Source organism: Petromyzon marinus, chromosome 55 (assembly GCF_048934315.1).
Source record: "Petromyzon marinus isolate PM22_M1 ecotype Great Lakes invasive population chromosome 55, UKy_Petmar_22M1.pri1.0, whole genome shotgun sequence".
NCBI lineage: Eukaryota > Metazoa > Chordata > Hyperoartia > Petromyzontiformes > Petromyzontidae > Petromyzon > Petromyzon marinus.
The window spans coordinates 5,523,712-5,542,807 of record NC_133721.1 but is presented as its reverse complement, the minus strand read 5'-3'; the positions used below and the strand labels follow the sequence as shown (position 1 = coordinate 5,542,807).

The window sequence follows — 19,096 nt, the reverse complement described above, 5'->3', positions numbered from 1 at the left end:
GGTTAAAAACTATTCGTGTATTCGTGCAGTAGCGGACTGACATTGTGCTATGCTGTTAACAATCAAGTTGCATGCTTCCTCCACCTGCATAGTTGCATACTTCGATCGCGAGATATAGAATCGCACAGCCGAGTATAATCGAAATATTCAAGCCGGTCGGGTTTAAAGTGTTCATTTAGCAGTGTTAAAAAACATCACAGCACATCCTTTGAGCAGTAATGCACAGATAATCACGTAAACATGTTTGTGCAGATAAAATTATATTACGCACGTAAGCAAGACTGCTCCGTACGATAAGATGCATATGGTTGCCAAGTCGTTACGGAGAGGATAAAAGCGTCCTTCAATAACATTTTAATGACCCTAGCCTTTCCCTTTAATTACACGGCCACCAGTTGGTCTGCACAAGGAGGCGCTTTGCTCTTAATGGCTACCCAAGGGATGCAGTGCGTGGCGCCTGCCGTATCACGCTGCACGACAGCAGGGCACGCGTGCGCACTCGGAGACCCGGGCCCGCTGCAGATGCCCACCAGCATTGCGAGGCGGTACCACCAGAGGGCAGTACAGCAAGTAGGGAGTGCCCCAATCTTATCAGAGCATGTTCATCACATGTACTGCGTGTGGTTCATGCAGACTCGATTTCTTGCAAAAGGTTTCGATTTGGTGTTTGACCATCTTAACACCTCCTGTTTTATTTTGCCAGAAAAGGGTGAAACCCATTCTTATTTTTTTAGTGTCCAATCTATGTGAAATGGAAGTGCCGTTGCCTCGTATGCGTGGCTTTCTCTGGGCACTGCCCGTTTCAACCCCCTCTCCCCCTCGACAGAAACGGTGCCCGGTGTAGCTTTTAACAGACTGTCGGGGCGAGTTCTGTTTGCGAGCACCGACGAAGGCCAACACGGCACCGCGCCCACACGGACACACGAGTTGACGAAGCATTAAATGGCTGAAAAATAATGCGGAACTTAATTAAATTTTCCGAAGGCATAAGTACTCAACTAGTTTTGTTTTGCCAGCCATTTTTTCTTTACAAAGACGTATTGCATATTTTTTGGGACAAAGGTATGTAATTTTTAATTAAGGGTTTATCCCAATTATAAATTGGCATCCTGTCATTCACGTTGTCCTAAAAATACAATTTCAAACGTATTGATACACTCATATAATTCACACCTATAAAAAAACACATCTGCGTGTGAATACAAAAATAAATTTGACCAGAGCAATGACGGTGTAAAAAGAAAAGTGAATACACTGCTAATGTGACATTCTAAATGTTTGTGTGATAATAATCCGTGATCAATCCACTGCTGGATTAACGCCTTGTCCAAGTCGCCACCATCCTTACAGCACGCTGTCGCAATGCTGCTCCGGTCCATGTAGCAGCAGCAGCGCCTACTTATCTTATCATGCTGCGATATAAAAACCACTAATCCACCTTCCAGCTAACAAAAACACATTAAGCGTGCCAACTTGACCTTGGAAAAAAATATAACTTGCATGCCGTGCAAATTAGCGAGAGATCAGAAGGCAATAATTGGGACCCGATGGCGTGTGTGGGCACGCTGTAATTGCGCGACTTGGACATTGCAGGAGGTAGCCTTCAGTCAAACTCCCCTAGTGGGGGGGGGGGTAAGGAGACCTCCCCGATTACGCAACTGCCCGTTGGTCTGTGCCGGAGGCTGGGCCACCTTCTAATGACAGCCCCTAGGAATACGCCGAAAGGTTTATAACAGTCATTCTCCCACCTTGCGCTCACAAACACACACGAGTTGCGCGCGCGAAGAGGCGCTGTCCGTGGTGCTAGCGTGCGTTGTGCCTGCGTTCGTGTATACACAACTATAGACAAAGCTGCGCTATCGCCTTAGTTGCAGCCTGTTATATACAGGACAGTCAAGTAATGTCTACTGAACTAAATTTGGTATTAGACTTGAGGCTACTTCTTAGCCAAGAGGCAGTTAGAATAATAGTAACAGCACGCGTGGACGGTCGCTCAACAAGCTCGCGTGATACACGCGAGCTTGTCAGTTGGAGCGTGAATACATTTTGTATTTATATAGGGATGATGAATGCGACCTGGTGGAGCTGTGACGCAGTGGTCAGCGCACTGCACTTTTAACCCGTCGACTCGAGTTTGATTTATTGGCTAGCAGTGATAATATCTGACCTGGTCATGTAGGCACCCCACCCCCTCTTCCAACCAGAATACCAGCGTGGTGAAGTATGGTCAAACAACCCCCCCCCCCATGACTAAAACACGAGACTGACAGAGGCTGCGAATCGTGAAAATAAATTTTCCGACGCTCCCTGCGTCGCGTTATGCAGCCGAATGCGAACGCTACAAAAAATACGATTGTGTGAACGGTGCGCTTGTTTCTTTGCGTCTATCACTTGACATTGCGGGTTGTGTTGTGCGGCTGGTTCGTGACCAATCACGACGTGCCAAGTAAAGTTCTGTCTCTCTCTCCCACAGCGTCTCCGATCGCAGCAGCCGAGGTGCAGGACGGACGTGGGTCGCGGGACCGCAGTGGTGCAGCCACGTGAATTTCCTTGTTCACCACGGCCACGAGACTCCTCTTCCACGGCTGACGTCACAGCTAAATCAGGCGCGCTTCCGAAAACGTCCATCACTTGATCGGACGCAATGGTGTGGTGTGCAAGCCTCCCCGTTCAGGTTGAGAGAGCGAGAGACTCCACTGCCGTGTGAGACGTGATACAACGGCACTGCGAGCCAACGGAGGGGCGAAAGAAAGAAACTTAGATGTAAACATTTTCAAAGGATAGCATCATCTCTTAGCACGCAAACAGTGGGAATGGGATTGAGGTTGATTCATAATTATTATTTAATTTAAAATAGCGTCATTCATGCAATTGCATCCCACAACGCTGCACATCAATTGTCCAGTTCCGTACAAAAAAAATACAAAATAAAACACCCCTACTTAGCAAATTAAAAAAAAGAATACATAGCGAAAAAAATGCACATAAGCAAGAAAAAAATCGCAGAGAAAATAAATTAAAAATAAATCCGTTCGGTCTCCATACCTCAGACCACAATCCCAATATTTCGCTGGATTTTGGAGAACCTTCACTGAAGGGGTGCTAATCCCACCCGATACCGTTGTTGCGTCTAGGACAGCGGTGGTATAAATCAAGACGCAACATTGCAGTGGGTCGCTTTACTAGATTCTTTCAAACTTTAATCTCTTCGAACTGTTTGCGCGCTAAGAAATGGCATCCGTTGAAAGTATTTCCAGGTTTATTTCGCCACTCGCTGCCTCGTAGTGGAGTTGGAAATACTCGCTCCACAGTGAAGGGGAGGGAGGGGGGGGGTCTCCGAATGTGAAACAGGTCGACTTGCACCTCATGCACTGTGTCCGATCAATTGGACCGGCATTTCGGAAAACATCCGATAGGCGGGTCGCAGTTCGTCCACGTGTTCCCCAGGCGCCTTCATTGCTCAGACGAAACTGACAGCAGTGAGCGAGCTACGCTTGCGGACCGAAGATCCGAGTTAGATTCCCGCTCACGGACTCTACAAAATAGCGAATATCTGAACCGGTCCTGGACCTCTCGTAGGTTGAACCAGCCTCAATGGAGTTCCTGGTGCTATGTATAATCATCGCCGCGAGGGAGACTAAGGCGACCGGGTGTGGTGCTAGCCCCGTGCTCCCTCGTGTGCTGTGCCCGTCTCCATAGGTTTCTCGCTAACAGCTCTTGCCCCAACAGTCTGTTACGGCTACACGGGGTATATTTGTTATTTGTGTATTTCACTCAACGATCGTTGATAAAATAAAAAGAAAGCAACTGTCGGCGTGACTGGAGAGAGCAGGCAGAAACACTGTTGCCTTCACACGCTTTCCATTTCACACATCGCATGCTCTTTAGTCGTAATCTATAGCGAAGGTTCAAAGATCGCGAGCAATCTGGCACAGCAAAGCCCTGCGTTCTGGTTTAAAGTTGTCGCCGTGTGCGTGACAGGTCCACCCGCCGCCGACCCTACGACTTCTGTTAACCAGGGTTCGAATTCCTATCGTGGTTAACAGTGGCGCTGGTATCTGAAGCAGCCTTGCGTCGGCCCAAGGTCTACTGCCTTAAATCAGAGTAGTGTCTGGGTCCACACCACCCCCTCGTGCGCCATACCCGACGTAATAGCCGCTCGCGAACAGCAATTGCCCGATAGTCTACACTCTACAGGGAGATCTGTGTGTGTAAATGCTACAGAACTAACACGGATGCCGAATATTAGTTGGGATTTATTGGATACATTTCAACTATTTACTGAAGCATTTTAAATATTCGTTCAGGGTTGGAAAAAAAAACTTCCTGACAATTTTAGATATCGACTGACACATATAGCATAAACAATGGCTAGCATGTGGAAAAAAATACTCACCGCCAGCGAGCATCGCACATTCATCGATTGTGGCTGCCGTAAAGTTCTGCGATATCGGTAGCGTGGTGACGAAGTCGAGGTTGGCGGTGCTCCTGCTGCTGCTGTTGCAGCTTCGCGCGTTTTCGTTCCAGTGCAAAAAAAAAACTCCACGCGCTGCGGCGGAGCGCAGTTTGCTCAGTGGCTCTCGCTCTGAACACGGCCAACAGAGCTTGGATTCCGGGCCACGGTCAATATCCACCGACGAGCGAAAGCTGTATCCCCGTCCTGCGCCGTTCATCACCAACCCGCGCTTGCCTGCGTGGTGGTGAAGTATGGCCAGGCAACTCCCATGGAGTGAAAGGCATTGGTGGTGGGCGGCTTCATCCAGCAGTGGATCGACAAAGGGCTGTAAAACACGCATATCTTTGGTGCACGTTACTTCGGTACACAAGTACAACGGGTTCATGCCTCCACTCGCTGTCCGCTCCCCTCTGCATGCGTGTGTTTACAGGGTGTCCCGAAAAGTTCTGCTCGCGAGCTCCCCATGCATGGCAGCACACGGCGCAGTGTGGATGGAACCACGCGCGCCCAGCCGCCTTTGTCTCCCCAGTGCATCTTTGTTCCATTTCATATAAAGACCCCTCCCCCCCACCCCATAACATGAAGACTGTTGAGGCAAGTGCTGCGAGCACCTATGAAGGCCGGCACGGCACAAGAGGGGGTGGGTGGCCAGCTCTACGTCTAGGCCGCCTTTGTCTCCCCAGTGGCGATATTTTATACACACCGCACCAGGTACTCATTTGAGGCCGAGCCGACTTAGGAGAGGCCCAGGACCGGTTCAGCTTAGTCACCTGGTGCCGACCGCGAGAATAAATTGAACTCGAGCTGCTGGGTTCGTAGCACGGCGCTACACCACCGCGCTCCCCACTCTCCTTACCAGCGGTCTACCGCGCTTACACTCATGTACACATTCAGTATCACCCAATATGCAGCATCTACAAACACAAACCGCAACGCGTCACCCGACCTTGTACGAGAGTGTGCGAAAGCTGGGGGGGGGGGGGGTGGTACAAAGCTCGCCTGCGCCGGATATTTAATTTAATCTGCATCGGGTGCATGCCGCTGTTGCCGCGTCTTGCTGGAATAAATCTCGCGCATCTGTCCTCCACTGCTGCTCTTGCCCCGCGTAGCCAGGGCGGATGGGACAAACCAAACGATTGCAACCACCCCACCCGAAACTCAGCGTGGTCCAAAACTGGTTCCACCCGACAAAAAAAAAACACAGCAACGCAACGGTCATGGATAGGAAAAAAATATAAATAATAATGCAGCAACGCGTGACGGATAAGCTTGCGGAATCATTGAATATTTCTTTTTTTTAATATTTCCCGTTATCCGCCCCCCTTCTCCGCCAACCACGATTTAATGTCGCAATGGTTGCGTCCGAGCGAGTTGCGGTCCCAGCGACGCCACCGCTAAGCAACGGCTCCCGAGACCGCTCCCTCGGGGTGCAACGCGGCCCGGGCGAGCAGCGTCCCACGCGCTCAGTGGCGCCCCGAGCTTCCCTGCCAACCTCGGGCTCAGCCAGAGCGCATGCCGTCAAATGTCAGCAGCACGTGTTTTATGTACGGGTGGATTTGCCCACGCACGCACGAGCCAGGCTCAATCCGGCAAAGCTTCAAGGAGGTCCGGCGAGATTCTGGCGCGTTGCGGCCCATTCGTTGATAGGCTGCGTGAATGGGGATGGTCAGAAAACGTCTGCACTTTCATTTAATCTCGCATCAAATAAAACAAAGCACCACGTTGATAGCCTCTTTGCAGATCCACTTGCTGGATTACGGCATCTTCACCCCTTGCCACGGGTAATAGGCAGAAAGCTGTCTCTGGTGTGGACCAATCAGTTTAGTTTTAAAGACAATGCATATATTACCAGAGTGTATTTTTGTTTGCATTCTGACCACAAGTCTTGTGGTTAATGCAGACGTGATTCCTTGTAAAAGGTTTCAGTTTAGTGCTTGAACATCTTAGCACAGCTGTTTTGTTGCCAGAAAAAAGGGGAAAACCTATTCTCACTGGGAGTGTCCATGAAATGCACAGGGCACGGTTCGTGGACGTCGAGGTGGACAACCGTTTGACGCTTCGAGGTCTACATTTATTTCTGGTGGAGCGACAGCAGAGCGCCGCCACGGTGGCGAGATGTTAACTACTTCGTCTGGTATGCAGGAGGTCGTGGCTTCGATCTCGACTCCTGTTTACTTGGAGTTTGCATCTCTCCCCGTGGTTGCGTGGGTTTCTCCGGTAGCCCCCACCCTCCGCTCCACATTTAGACGCATGCGTTTGTAGTATTAAGCTGCAATGAATTTCCACACAAGCCACTTCGAGCTATCGTGTGGCCAGGTCGCTTCGGAAAGAGCCATATGTAGCTCAGCTGGACCTTACCTGTTTAAAATATTTTGTTTTAAGGAGTTAGTCTATGCAACCCGACCGAAAAACTCAATTCAATTATCAGCCATGGCTAAGAGAGTTATCTGAACAAACCTGAGCCTTTACCAATGAATGCGTATGGTCAGAAAACGTCTGCGCTTTCACGTGCTCATGTCGCCTGATCGCATGAGCCTCCCCCACACCCCCCGCCACACACTTCATAGAGACCCCGCCTACTTCTATAGCCACACCCACTCCACCGCTATCTCAACCTAATACTCAGGTAGCTCCGCCCACTCAAGACTCTTCACTGCTAAGTGCATTTTACATCTTCGCGGTCGGGCGGACACCGGGAAAGGTTTTCGGAAACCACCGGGACGTTTGAGTGACCCTTTTACAGTATGGCAATGTCCTTCTGCACCACGAAACACACACACGAGCATGTGGGGATGGGGTCTACGAGACTTGGTGTTGGCCAGGGTCGGTGCAGTAGTTTGTTTTGGACACCAAGAGGCAGTATGAGAACGAACACGTCCTCACGTCTTACATTTTTCTCAAAATATCGACTGGCACTAGTGGGCGGGGCTACGCAGATATTGGCGGGGCTATTTGAAAATGGGCGTAGCTACGAGTGTCAGGAGTCGCTAGTTGTAGGCGTGGCTATTTAAAAGCACTCATAGCCGTAACAACTTGTTTACTTATGCTTTGGGTCTTTCGGTAAAGTCACGTGGATAGGTTGAAAGAAAATAACAAAAAACTACGACGTTTCGATCGCAACACAAGCGATCGTCATCTCGTCCTGATGACGATCGCTTGTGTTGCGATCAGAACGTTGTAGTTTTAAAATTCCATCCACGTGACTTTACCGAAAGACCCAAAGAATATGAATTCCTGCAGTCATGAAAGCTTCAAGTCAAGATTGTTTACTATGTAATTGGTATCGTGCATGAGTATACACTTCGTGGTAGCTTCAAATCCTTCGAGGTAAACTATTATCAAAGCCCGGCGTTCCGTTTGTCCGTCAAATTATAAGAGCCTTTCAGAGGGCCCGAATCAAAACGTTATATGTGGCGATAAAAAGTTGATCAAACAGGCGTACAAACATTGTCGACCGCCCACCCACCCACTAAAATAATGTAATTGGGCATCACGGGACCGCGAGGGATGGAGACGGCGCAGGAAGAGACCCGGCAGTGGATAAGACCATGGGCTGCTGATATTAACTCCACGTTAAACATTATCAAAAGTTGGTTCTCAGTCATTTGGCAATTACACGATTCTATGGCGAGTGCCAGCACCACCCTCGGCCACATATTTCATTCCGACACTCAACAATGACTCCTTTAAGGCCGAAGACCTACAGGGAGTTCACATATCACTCGCCACCGATATTAGCCGTGGTCGGGATTCGAACCATCCTAGCTCATCAGGTTCTAGTCCAGTGGCACTAACCACTAACGTCACCCTGGGACAAAGGGGTCGTCCATAAATGACGTCACGCGATTTTTGACGATTTTTGACCTTCCCCCCCTCCCCCCCTCGTCACACGGCGTCACTAAAAATCAGAACCCCCCCTCAAATATGACGTCAGAAAACTCTGCTCCCCCCCCCCCAAAAAAAAAACATGCTTCAAATCGCTTTAAACTATTGTCATTGTAGTGCGTATTTAACGTGGCGCTGCACTCTGATATTGTAGGAGAAAGTATTTATTAAAAAATCTATTTAATTAAGTAGAACGTATTCTTGGTTCTTTCGGTAAAGTCACGTATGAGGGAAACAATATGAATCCCTGCCGTCACGAAAGCTTCAAATCATATATCTTAAAGCTATTTTATATTCGATATTTATTCAATTTTATATACTTCAGCCCCTTGGTGTTAGTTAGACTTTTAACCCTTATTATTATAGTAAGACTTGTTTAAAACTTATTTAAGATTTTAGATTCCTATATGTTGAATGTATGCACCATCCTGCCAAAGTAAATTCCGTGTCGGTGTGAACTTTCATAGCGAATAAAACCCTTTCTGATTCTTATTCAAATCAAAATGTAAGTAGAACGTGTTGTCTATATTTATTTAAAGTTGCTCATTTTGATGTGACGTCACATTTCTCAAACCCCCCCCCCCACATCGTCACAAATGTCTGCCCCCCCCCCCCCCACAGGTGCGTGACGTCATTTATGGACGGCCCCAAAGACCCCTGTAGCCTTGAACATAACTTATGGGGCAAAGTGGTCGGGCACGGTGCTGTCCACCGCGTCCCGCTCTTCATTCGGTGCTTCTGCCACTCAACGACAAGCACCCCGGCACAACCGCCACTCGCCACAAAGTTGCGGCGACGTCACCACGGCGCTTGTGCCGGGGTAGGTGCTGGGCCTAACACAACGACCCCTCGTCCACCCTTGCACTGTTTTGGGCAAGTGCTATAAAAGCGAGCACTTGTCAAGGCCGTCGTGGCGGGACCGGTTCAGATATTCGTGATTGGTGTTGGCCCTGAGCTGGAATCGAACTCTGATCGGAGAGAGTGTATATACACCTCAGACATGGTTGTCGTGATTGCTCCCTTATGAAATGAACGTATCTTGTACCCCCTGGAATGTATTTTCAGTTTAATAAAGCTACATCCAACAAACCAAGTAATTCTCTGACCGAACTTTGAACCGAAACATTTCTTTCCATTCTCGGGTTTAGCTCCCCTAACACACCATTAGTTTCTACCCCGCATTCAATTGGAAGTGCTGCATCAGGGTCTGTTTTTCACGGTGTATTCCTTCGCGATAGTATGCAGGTAGTGGAGTCCTCAGTCGCGGCTCCGTGACCCGAATCAGCCGACACAAGGACCGACGTAAAATCAAGGGATGTGCGACTGTCAGTCTTCTCCATTTATTTTTTGTTGCAACAATTACTATTTGTGGACAACTAATCCAATGGATTGACGGAACAGCTCTTCATTGTCAGCCGTGAGTGAAATCTAAGGTCACGAGTCACATCTCTCGTGCAGCTGCAATACGTAGACGAGTCCGTGCTGTAAAGAAACTGATCTTCAGGCTGTTGACGTCTTTGAAGCACACAGCAGGATGGAGCTTAAGCTCAACGGCAGAACCACTTCGGCCAACGCTTAGCGTTCCATCACCTGCACCTTTAACACTCAGGGTCCAGGACACCTTAGAGAATGTAGTATTTCGATTATCTTGGCAGCCGTCACACAAAGTAGACATCGAGGATATTCAACATCGTATTGCCAATGCCAGGGAAGTCTTCAGTCGGCTAAGATAGGAGGGTTCTTAAACGACCACGACATCAGAACGACCACCAAATGAGTGGTCTGCAATGCCGTCGTGATACCTGCACGCCTGCATGGCACAGATACGTGGACAGACAAACAAAGGCACTTGATAAATTTTCAGCGCTGCTTACGGAAAATCCTAATAATCATGTTTAAGGATAGTTCCATGTGGAAGGATAGTTCATCAACAGCCCCGGATATGCGAGTATTGAAGATGGCAGCACTCATCATCAACTCCGTTGGGTAAGGGCACATTTGTCGGAAGGTCAAATGTGCCCTTCCCAAAACAATTCTTATTTCCGTAACTCAAGATCGGGATACGTTCCAGAGGGGGCCAGGAAGAAACGTTACCAGGCATGTCCACAAGAACAAATAAACCCGGTAACACAGGGAGCATCCGGCACTCGAGTGGTAATCTTGGAAAGCTTTTGGCCCTCCCAAGGCATTCGATACCGGAACCAGACGCATCATGATACTAACAGGCATGAAGGAAAGAACGCACAGGATACTCGATGCTACCAAACTATCAATAACGACGAACGTTCCGTCACTGTAAGAATACATGCATTTCCGATATTGGCCTTCAGTAGCCACCCGCGTACCAAACCTTGATAATCACTGCTGTCCATGGAGGGTCATCATTCTCGAACGAAGGATCCCAGCACGTGTGTGGGTCACATTACTACGCAGAGAAATGGCGCCTCTTTATATCGTTCAATACACGAATATGCCCACAACAGCTTGATCCCGACCCTGACGCCTGTTGTATATTTTGAGTTTGCGTGTCTCTCTCCCCGTGGTCGTGAGGATTTTTCTCCGGGTCCTGCGGTGTTTCCCTCCCCATTTAGAATCAACATCACGCGTTTGGAGTATTTGGCTTTTGGAGTTGGAGCGTTCTTACCCCGTGTCCCTTCAAGACATCTGTGAAAAATATCTTCACAGCTCATCGGATTCCTCCAGCATAAATATATATATATTCAGATTCTGATTCTGTCTGACGGGCGGAGACACAGAGGGGCCCTCTCGAGCTCCATCTCGTTGAGGCCCTTCGCAAGCAGCGGCGTGAGCAACGCAACTGCAGGGCTGCGCCTTTAACCCCCACACGCCCGTGGCATGCTTCTTGCCCCTGCCTCGCGTGTTCGGTGCGTACCCGCGGTGTTCATCACGCGGTTGTCAAACGGCAACGCGTGGGCTCCGTTCATCTTCATTCCATCAAAGGCGGTGGGGGGGGGGGGGGTTGTGAGTTGTGGGGTGCCGCAATGTAAATCGCCGGCTATTAATCATTCTCACGGCGTGCGCACGTCATAGATTACGCACGCAAGACGAGTGATGGAATCAACCGATATAATCACATCCCCGTCGTATCCCATACAGTCTCCACCACTACCATCATCACAAGCAGCAGCCACGATCGATCCACTGCTGGGTCAAGGCTTCCTGCCCAAGCTGTCGCAGTCCACACGGCTCTGAGATGCAACAATCCACATCGACTGGCATTGGTTCTCAACCGATGTTGGGCTACGATGTTACCCCCTCTTCTTGAATGTTGTTTCAACCGAGTATACCCCCTTGCCTGATCCAACATAGTTCTGAGAAATAAATGGTTGAATAATGAACATCGATATTTTAAGCAATTGGCCATTTTGTAAGGTATCCTAACTAGCGAATACAAATTCAACAGGCGCTGTGCATGCATGATGTGATTTATTCCCGCTCGCCGATTACTCTTGGAAACCCCGGATTGTTTACGATCAATAAGTTTAGGAAGGTCTTTTATATCGTTCTAGGTTACCACGTGGATTAACATTTTATCGTAGTTATTTTATATAGGCAGAATTATACGTGATTATTCACCAATGATTCTCACGAATGACAACATTTCACACAGTTATAATTCACCTCCAAGTACCTCCTGGGACATTGCGACCTACCCCCCAGGGGGTTTGCGTTTCCCCCCCCCTCCGGTTGAGAACTCAACCCCCTGCACGCAACTCGACTTCGTCGCTCCACCTCCGTTCGGTGGCCGCCCTCTCGGACGCGTTCCACGCATTACCCGTCACTTCTCTTGACCAACGGCCGTCACGTCCCCTTCCTGGTCACATGTCCCACGCATGTTCTCCAATCCAAGTGTTGCTCTCTTATCTGTTTCTCGTAGCACCCATCCCAGGCATGCATCTCTCTTCCCCGTTGCTTGTGGGCGTTAATTAGCCACGTTTGTGGACCATAAATGCACCTGAAATCGTGTCAGGTTTTGTAAAGGTCCGTTGAAATTAAAGTTGTTTGAACGATATCCGGCAAAAATCGGTAACCGTTATTTAGAATCGCTCACCGCCACTGCTGGCAGAAGCACCTTCACTAGACGGAGCTCTCGCCCCTCTAGAGGGTACGTGGGCCTACTCTTCCACTCTGGACAGACATGTTGGAAGAAGTTAGAGGAGGACCCACACCATGCGCGTGCTACCGATCCCCAGTGGGGTTGTACCTATTTATGTTTAAGGGATGCCGTGGTGGCGAGATGTTAACTACCTTGCCTGGTATGCAGGAGGTCATGGGTTCGATCCCGACCCTGATACCTGTTGCATATGTAGTGACAGGGTGCCATCTGTTGACCAGGAGGGATAATTACGGGTATGGGTGCGTCATATAATAGCCAACCATAAGGTGGGCGTAACTGAGCTAAAGGTCAGAGGCGGGGATCAGTCGGGAAGTTCTGGTAATCTGCTGGAAGGTTATAGAAGGGGCTTGGCCACGCCGAGGAGTATATAAGGGGGATGTAATCGGAGGTTCGGGGGGTCGTGGGGGTCCAGGTCCTGGCTTCTGTCGCTGTCTTCGCCGTCATCTCTTCTCCATCGCCCAGCCACACGGCCGATCCGCTGTACGGCTCCCATCGTCGTCGTCGCTGTATTAGTCAGCCAGCTATATAGTTAGACGTCAGCGATGGAGCTGTATGAGTGGGTCAGCCTTGCGTAGCCCAATATATATGTTGCTCAGTGATTGTGCCTGTAAAGTGCGAGAAATAATCAAGGAGCCCTCTACACGTCATGTCTCCGAAGTCGCTCACTACACATATTTGGAGTTTGCATGTTCTCCCCGTGGTCACGTAGGTTTTTGTCCAGGTCCTCTGGTTTTACGTTGAGAGTATTTGGCTGCTACTATAAATTTCCACGTGAAAAGCCACTTCGTTGAGCTATCATGTGCGGCCAGGTAGCTATCTCGCTCAGTGGCCCTTACCTGGTAAATAAAAATAGTGTATAGTTTATAGATAGTTTACATGCCATTTTTTTTATATTGCCGCGCCGGGAGATCGCAGCGACGACCTCTAAATCACGTGAACAACTACAACACGGCAGCATTCCCCCTCCCCTTTGTGAACGATGCATTCCGTTGGCAATCCATTTGCAATCCAGTAACCATCCATTAGCCATCATTATTGCCATCTGGGGTTACCTGAGATATCCATCTGAGGTTATCAAAGTGTATACGGGGACGTTAAAAGCCGGGGGTGGAGTGTGAATCACCTATGTCGTGGACAGGGTGGCCCAAAAGTCAGGGCACAACGGGTTATTATTACACAGGGTGGCGCAAAACTCAAGACACATAGGCTATTATTACTGTACTGGGTGGCCCAAAAGTCAGGGCACATAGGGTTATTTAATTTATTTTAACATGGGCATTGATAAATTTGTATTATTTATCATTGAAGTTAGTATTCTATCTATAATCATTATTTAAATTTATTTTCTTCTTACTGTGGAGTCACCTCAAGTCCGTCGTTGACAAAACTTGACTAAGAACCCTGAAACATTTTTAAAAGTTAATTTCATTTAAAAACATTTGTAAAACTACATGATGTATTGATATAATTATAATAACCCTACATGCCCTGAGTTTTGGGCCACCCTGTACAACAATCAATGGTCCCGTATGAAGGCCGGGACGGCACAGGAGGGGGTGGTTGGCCAGCACCACGCCCACACAAGACAGAAAACAAAGATCCCCCATTTAGCCTTAACAGACTGTAGGGGCAAGTGCTGTTAGCGAGCACCTATGAAGGCTGGTAACGGTACACGAGGGGGTGGGTGGCCAGCACCACGCTCGACCGCCTTTGTCTCCCTAGTGGCAATGTTTACTCACTGCACCAGGTACTCATTTGAGGCTGAGTCGACCTAGGGGAGGCCCGGGACCGGTTAAGATAATCGTCACTGGTGTTGGCCGTGAGCGGGAATCGAACCCGTGTCGCTGGGTTCATAGCGCAGCGCTCTAACCGCTACACTATCGCTCCCCACACACACTTACACACACACAACAACAACAACCGCCATTCGCCACTAAGTGGCGGTGACGTCACCAAGACGCTTGTGCCAGGCCATGTGCACCTTGAGGCCACGTGAAGTGTCAAACGCCCGCTGGCAGGAGGTCACGGGGCAGACCCAGGTGTCACGGGTCGACTGACTGGCTGATGCACCACCTGTGCCCCCTACTGTGCCAACCTGCTGTGCTTTAGCCACCCGGCGTTCCGCTCGTTGTTGTGAGCGTCGCTCCTATGCCCTCCATTGTTGTTGGAGGGCGACTGCCTCCAACTGCCGAGTAGCGTCCTTCACGAGCCTCCTCCACAGAGGCCGATCTTGACACTGCTAGGTACCAGTCATCGGCAAGTCCACTCAGCTCCACGTCCTCCTGTACCACATCACTCCATCTCTTCTCTAGCCCGTGCCGCGCCCGTTTAGCCCCCTCGATCCGGCCGAACAAAAGCTGTTTCGGCATGCGGTGGCTGGGCATGCAGGCTACATGACCCAGCCAACGCAGCCTTGCCTGCCGGAGGAGCTCACTGATGGGACCTTGCCCAGATCTTTCAAGGATTTGTGAGCTCCTCACACAATCAAGCCTGGTTAAACCCAGGATGGATCGTAGGCAGGCTAGCATAAAGGGGGTCCACGTTTCGCAAGCGTGGAGAAGGGAGGGAATAACCGTGGCCGAGAAGACCTAAAGCTTAGTGTGGAGCGACAGACCAGGTAGCTTCCACATAGCGTTACACAACCGATGAAATTATATTGCCGCTCGACTGATTCGGAGTGAGACCTTTGCTGTTAACTGGAGTCGGTCATAAGCACACTGCCCAGGTATAGGAAACTCTCCACTCTATCCACAACTGCCCCATCACCGATTGGGAGTTGTGGGGGTGGAGTGTCCGATGGTACAAAATATCCAGGCAGGTGCTTAGTTTTGGTGGGGCTGATGGTAAGGCCCCATCTCTTAGTGGCACGCTCCAGTCTCAGCAGCAGCGTCACCAACTCCTCCTCTGAATGAGCAGCTATTACCAAATCATCGACATACATAACGTGGTTGAGCAATAGGGAGCCATCCCTTGACTGCACCCGGGCATCGATCAGCCTCCCATTATATCTGTACCAAATGGAGATTCCCCCGGTACAGCTATTGAAGGCTTCACGAACTACGTGGTCAAAATAGATGTTAAATAATGTGGGAGCCAGAGGACATCCCTGTCGCACCCCAAGGTGTACAGGGAATGGCTATGACTCCCGGCCACGTAGTTTTACTATCATGAAGGTCCTTAATGATCGTGAGCAGGGGGTCAGGGACTCCAAAAGCACGAAGAACAACCCAGAGCCCAGGCCTACTGATGGTATCATAGGCCTTGACCAGGTCAATAAAGCAGAGATGTAGGTCTTGTTGGAATTCCCTATACCTCTGCTGTAGCAGACGGATAGAAAATATGGCATCTGTGCAGGACCACCCTTTCCTGAAACCGCATTGGGGCTCCGCAAGCATCTCCTCAGCGTGCGTGGCATGTCGATGTTGAATAATCCTTACCAGGACCTTTCCCGGCACACTGAGGAGTGAGATGCCCCTGTAGTTCTTACAGTCTGTGCGGTCCCCCTTCTTAAAGAGGAGGACCACCAGGGCATCCTTCCAATCCTGCGGAACCCATCCAGTGGTCCAGACTGTTGTTATGATGTCATATAGGTCAGTCTGTGCACAAACGCCGCCCTCCCTCAGCATTTCGCTTGGGAGATCTTCTCTCCCCAGTGCCTTTCCTGGTCTCGCCTTCAGTACTTCCTCAATAGATGGCACCTCAGCCAGCCGCTCACATGGGGTGACTTCTTACAATATTTGAGGCACCGCAGCCTCAGCAGGGTCATCCCTACTTTGTTCCACGATGTTTTCCTGGCTGAGGGGTTTCCCCTCCACCACGACCTCACAGAAATGCTCAGCAAATCTGCAAACTTGTTCCTGGGGGTCGGAGATTGGAACACCGTTTTTTCCCCTAATAATGGCAATAGGTGTGGCGCTGCAGGTTACTTTTTTGATGGAGTTAACTAGAGATTTGTGATCGCAGGCCACTGAGGCAGACTCCATCCCCTCAGCAACCCGCGACTACCACCCATCCTTGCAATGCCTCACGGCTCCCCGAATCTCCGAGCGAAGGCTGCGGTAAGCCTCCTCATTCTCTGACATGGGATTCTGTAACCGATGACAGTGAGCCTGTCGCTTTTTCTCAGCTATCCTGAACACCTCCTCTGTCAGCCAGGGTCTCTGGGTATGTCTGGACCGCGTACCCAAAGCAGCCATTGCAGCTGCATGATTCACAGTCCTTAACCTCGCCCATTTACCCTCGACATCAGGAGGAGTGAGGGATGATGCCAACCCCAGCCGCAAGCGATGATGAAATACTCACTTGCAACTTTCATCAGCTAACTGAGACCAGGCCACTTTAGCTTGGAATGGGGTCCTGGGTGTACACCCACCACCGGAGTGGAAAAATGGCAGGTGCATCTTACAGATGACTAGTCGATGGTCAGAGGGCAGATCAGCTCCACGGTAGGTCCTGGTGTCAAGGACATGGGCTCGTATCTGCTGGTCCGTCACTATGTAGTCCAGCAGATGTTCTTGCTTGGACCCGGCATGGATCCATGATGTTGTGTGGATGCGGCGATGCAGGAACAGCTTCTTGGTAATTACAAGCCCATGGGCTGCACAAAAATCTAGCAGCCTCCTACCGTTGTTATTGAGCTGATCTGGCCCATGCCCTCCAATCACTCCAGACCAGGTGCCAGCATCATGACCAACTCGGGCATTGAAGTCACCCAACAAGATGACTCTATCCTGAGGGGCCACTTTAGCCAGCACCTGTGACAAGAGGTCATAGAAGGCATCTGACTCATCGGCTTTGCCTGCATCCCTCCACGGATATTCGTCTTCTGTGGGGGCATAAGTAACCACGAACACCACTCCTCGCCTCCGGTTGATGGGAAGGCGAGCTCAAAGTAGCCTGGGGCTTACAGCTTCCCACACCTCACCGCCACGCTCCCACACACCCTTCATTCTTTAGTTCAAAAGAAGAGCCACACCCTGTTGTTTGGCAGTCTGCTGCCCCGAGTAGAAGACTGTCCACCCCTCATGGTAGCAGGAGCCAGAACCGGTCCACCGGACCTCCTGAATGCCACAAAGATCCAGGCGCTACCGGTTCAGCTCCCGACAGAGGAGTGGCAGCCTCTCTTCCGCAGTGAGCGTTCGAACATTCCACGTGGCCACACGAAGTGGCTTTTCGTTGTTTCTGGAGGAGCCCCGAGGGTAGATATTCAATCTCCTGGCTCCGCCAATTGGGGTTTGGCCAGGAGACGTCATAGACGCCTGTCCCCCCGGGGCCTCCGGCACAATTTTATTATTTATATATTTAAGTCGTGGTTTCGTGGTAATTTTTTTAAGGTGGAGGGGTTACCAGCCCCTCACACCCGTCCAGAGCCCCTGTTTAGCCACTGTAGTGGTCACAGACACTGTCCACGACAGAGTTGCCCGTGCGGCACCGCGATGAGGTAGGGGGTTGTTTTTACACACAAAGATCCCCCATATAGCCTTAACAGACTGTAGGGGCAAGTGCTGTTAGCGAGCACCTACTTACACACACACACTTACACACACACACTTACACACACACACTTGCACACACACACAGACACACACATACAGACACACACTTACACACACACACTTACACACACTTACACACAGACACACACACTTTCACACACTTACACACACACTTACACACAGACACACACACAGACACACACAGACACACCCACATGCGCGCTCAAGCGCTCCCTTAGGTGTCGCGAGAAGGCGCTCGACAATTTGCGCACGAAACATTTTCACCGCACGCGCTGCTGGAGTCGCCGTTTCCGCTGCTGTCGCCGCCGCTGCTGCTGCCACGACTGCCAATCAACCTCTCGCGATGGTGAGTCGAATTCCACTCACGTGGTCCTGCAGAGGCACACGGTCAATATTGTTGTTGTAGTAATTGCGTCAATGGCTCAACGATGAGACTTGCAGGGGAGGAGCGGTGGTGCAGTGCTTAACGCACTGCGCTCTGAGTCCGTTTTCCCCGAGTTCGATTCCCGACCACGGAACGCATCGGTGGTGTGTGACACCCGGTCTTGGGTTGGCTTGCCGCCTCCACTAACCGGCACTGACCAGCGTGGTGAAGTATGGTCAAACAACCCCAAAGAGCAATGCGGTCGTGTGGAGTGTGGCTTCATTTAACGGTGGATGGATGAAGGGTTGTGAGTTGTTTTTGTTGTTGAGAGGAGGTGCAAATAGATTTGTTTAAGTCCATTGAAAAGCGACTGAGCAGAGGCGCTGTGCAGAGAACAATGGGCGCTCTGGGTGTGTATGTTTTGTAGATTTTAATCTCTACGCAAACAGACAATCGTGGACCGGGTGACCGAGTCACTAATGTCAACCTCGAGATTTTCCATGAAGGCTGGGAAGCTGAACGTGTTTTTAACTCGTTATCGTGAAATCTCCGCTTTTGTAACGGTAACCAGAAATATCATTGCAACCAAAAATATTCGGGTGTTTTCTCGAATTATCCCCCCCTTCCCCCACACCGCGCAGCCTATTATACATGTGTAATTGCTAACGAATGATGTTCAGAGAGTGCCCGCTTATTCAAACGCATCCCTCACTTTTTTGAGACCAGAAAAAAATATT

General features: G+C 50.0%; 1 protein-coding gene across 3 annotated transcripts in view; it reads left to right on the top strand.

Moving 5' to 3' along the window:
* Positions 1-17,881: 17,881 nt before the first annotated feature.
* Positions 17,882-19,096, top strand: part of LOC116954509 (guanylate cyclase soluble subunit beta-2-like) — a 41,513-nt gene continuing 40,298 nt past the window's right edge. Inside the window, exon 1 of one of the 3 annotated variants that reach the window (XM_076052265.1) lies at positions 17,882-18,341. In XM_076052265.1, coding sequence (XP_075908380.1) covers positions 18,339-18,341 — 3 coding nt within the window. In that variant the 5' untranslated portion in view covers positions 17,882-18,338. The remainder of the gene's footprint in view (positions 18,342-19,096) is intronic. The other 2 variants (XM_032975060.2, XM_076052266.1) reach the window with 2 other exon arrangements.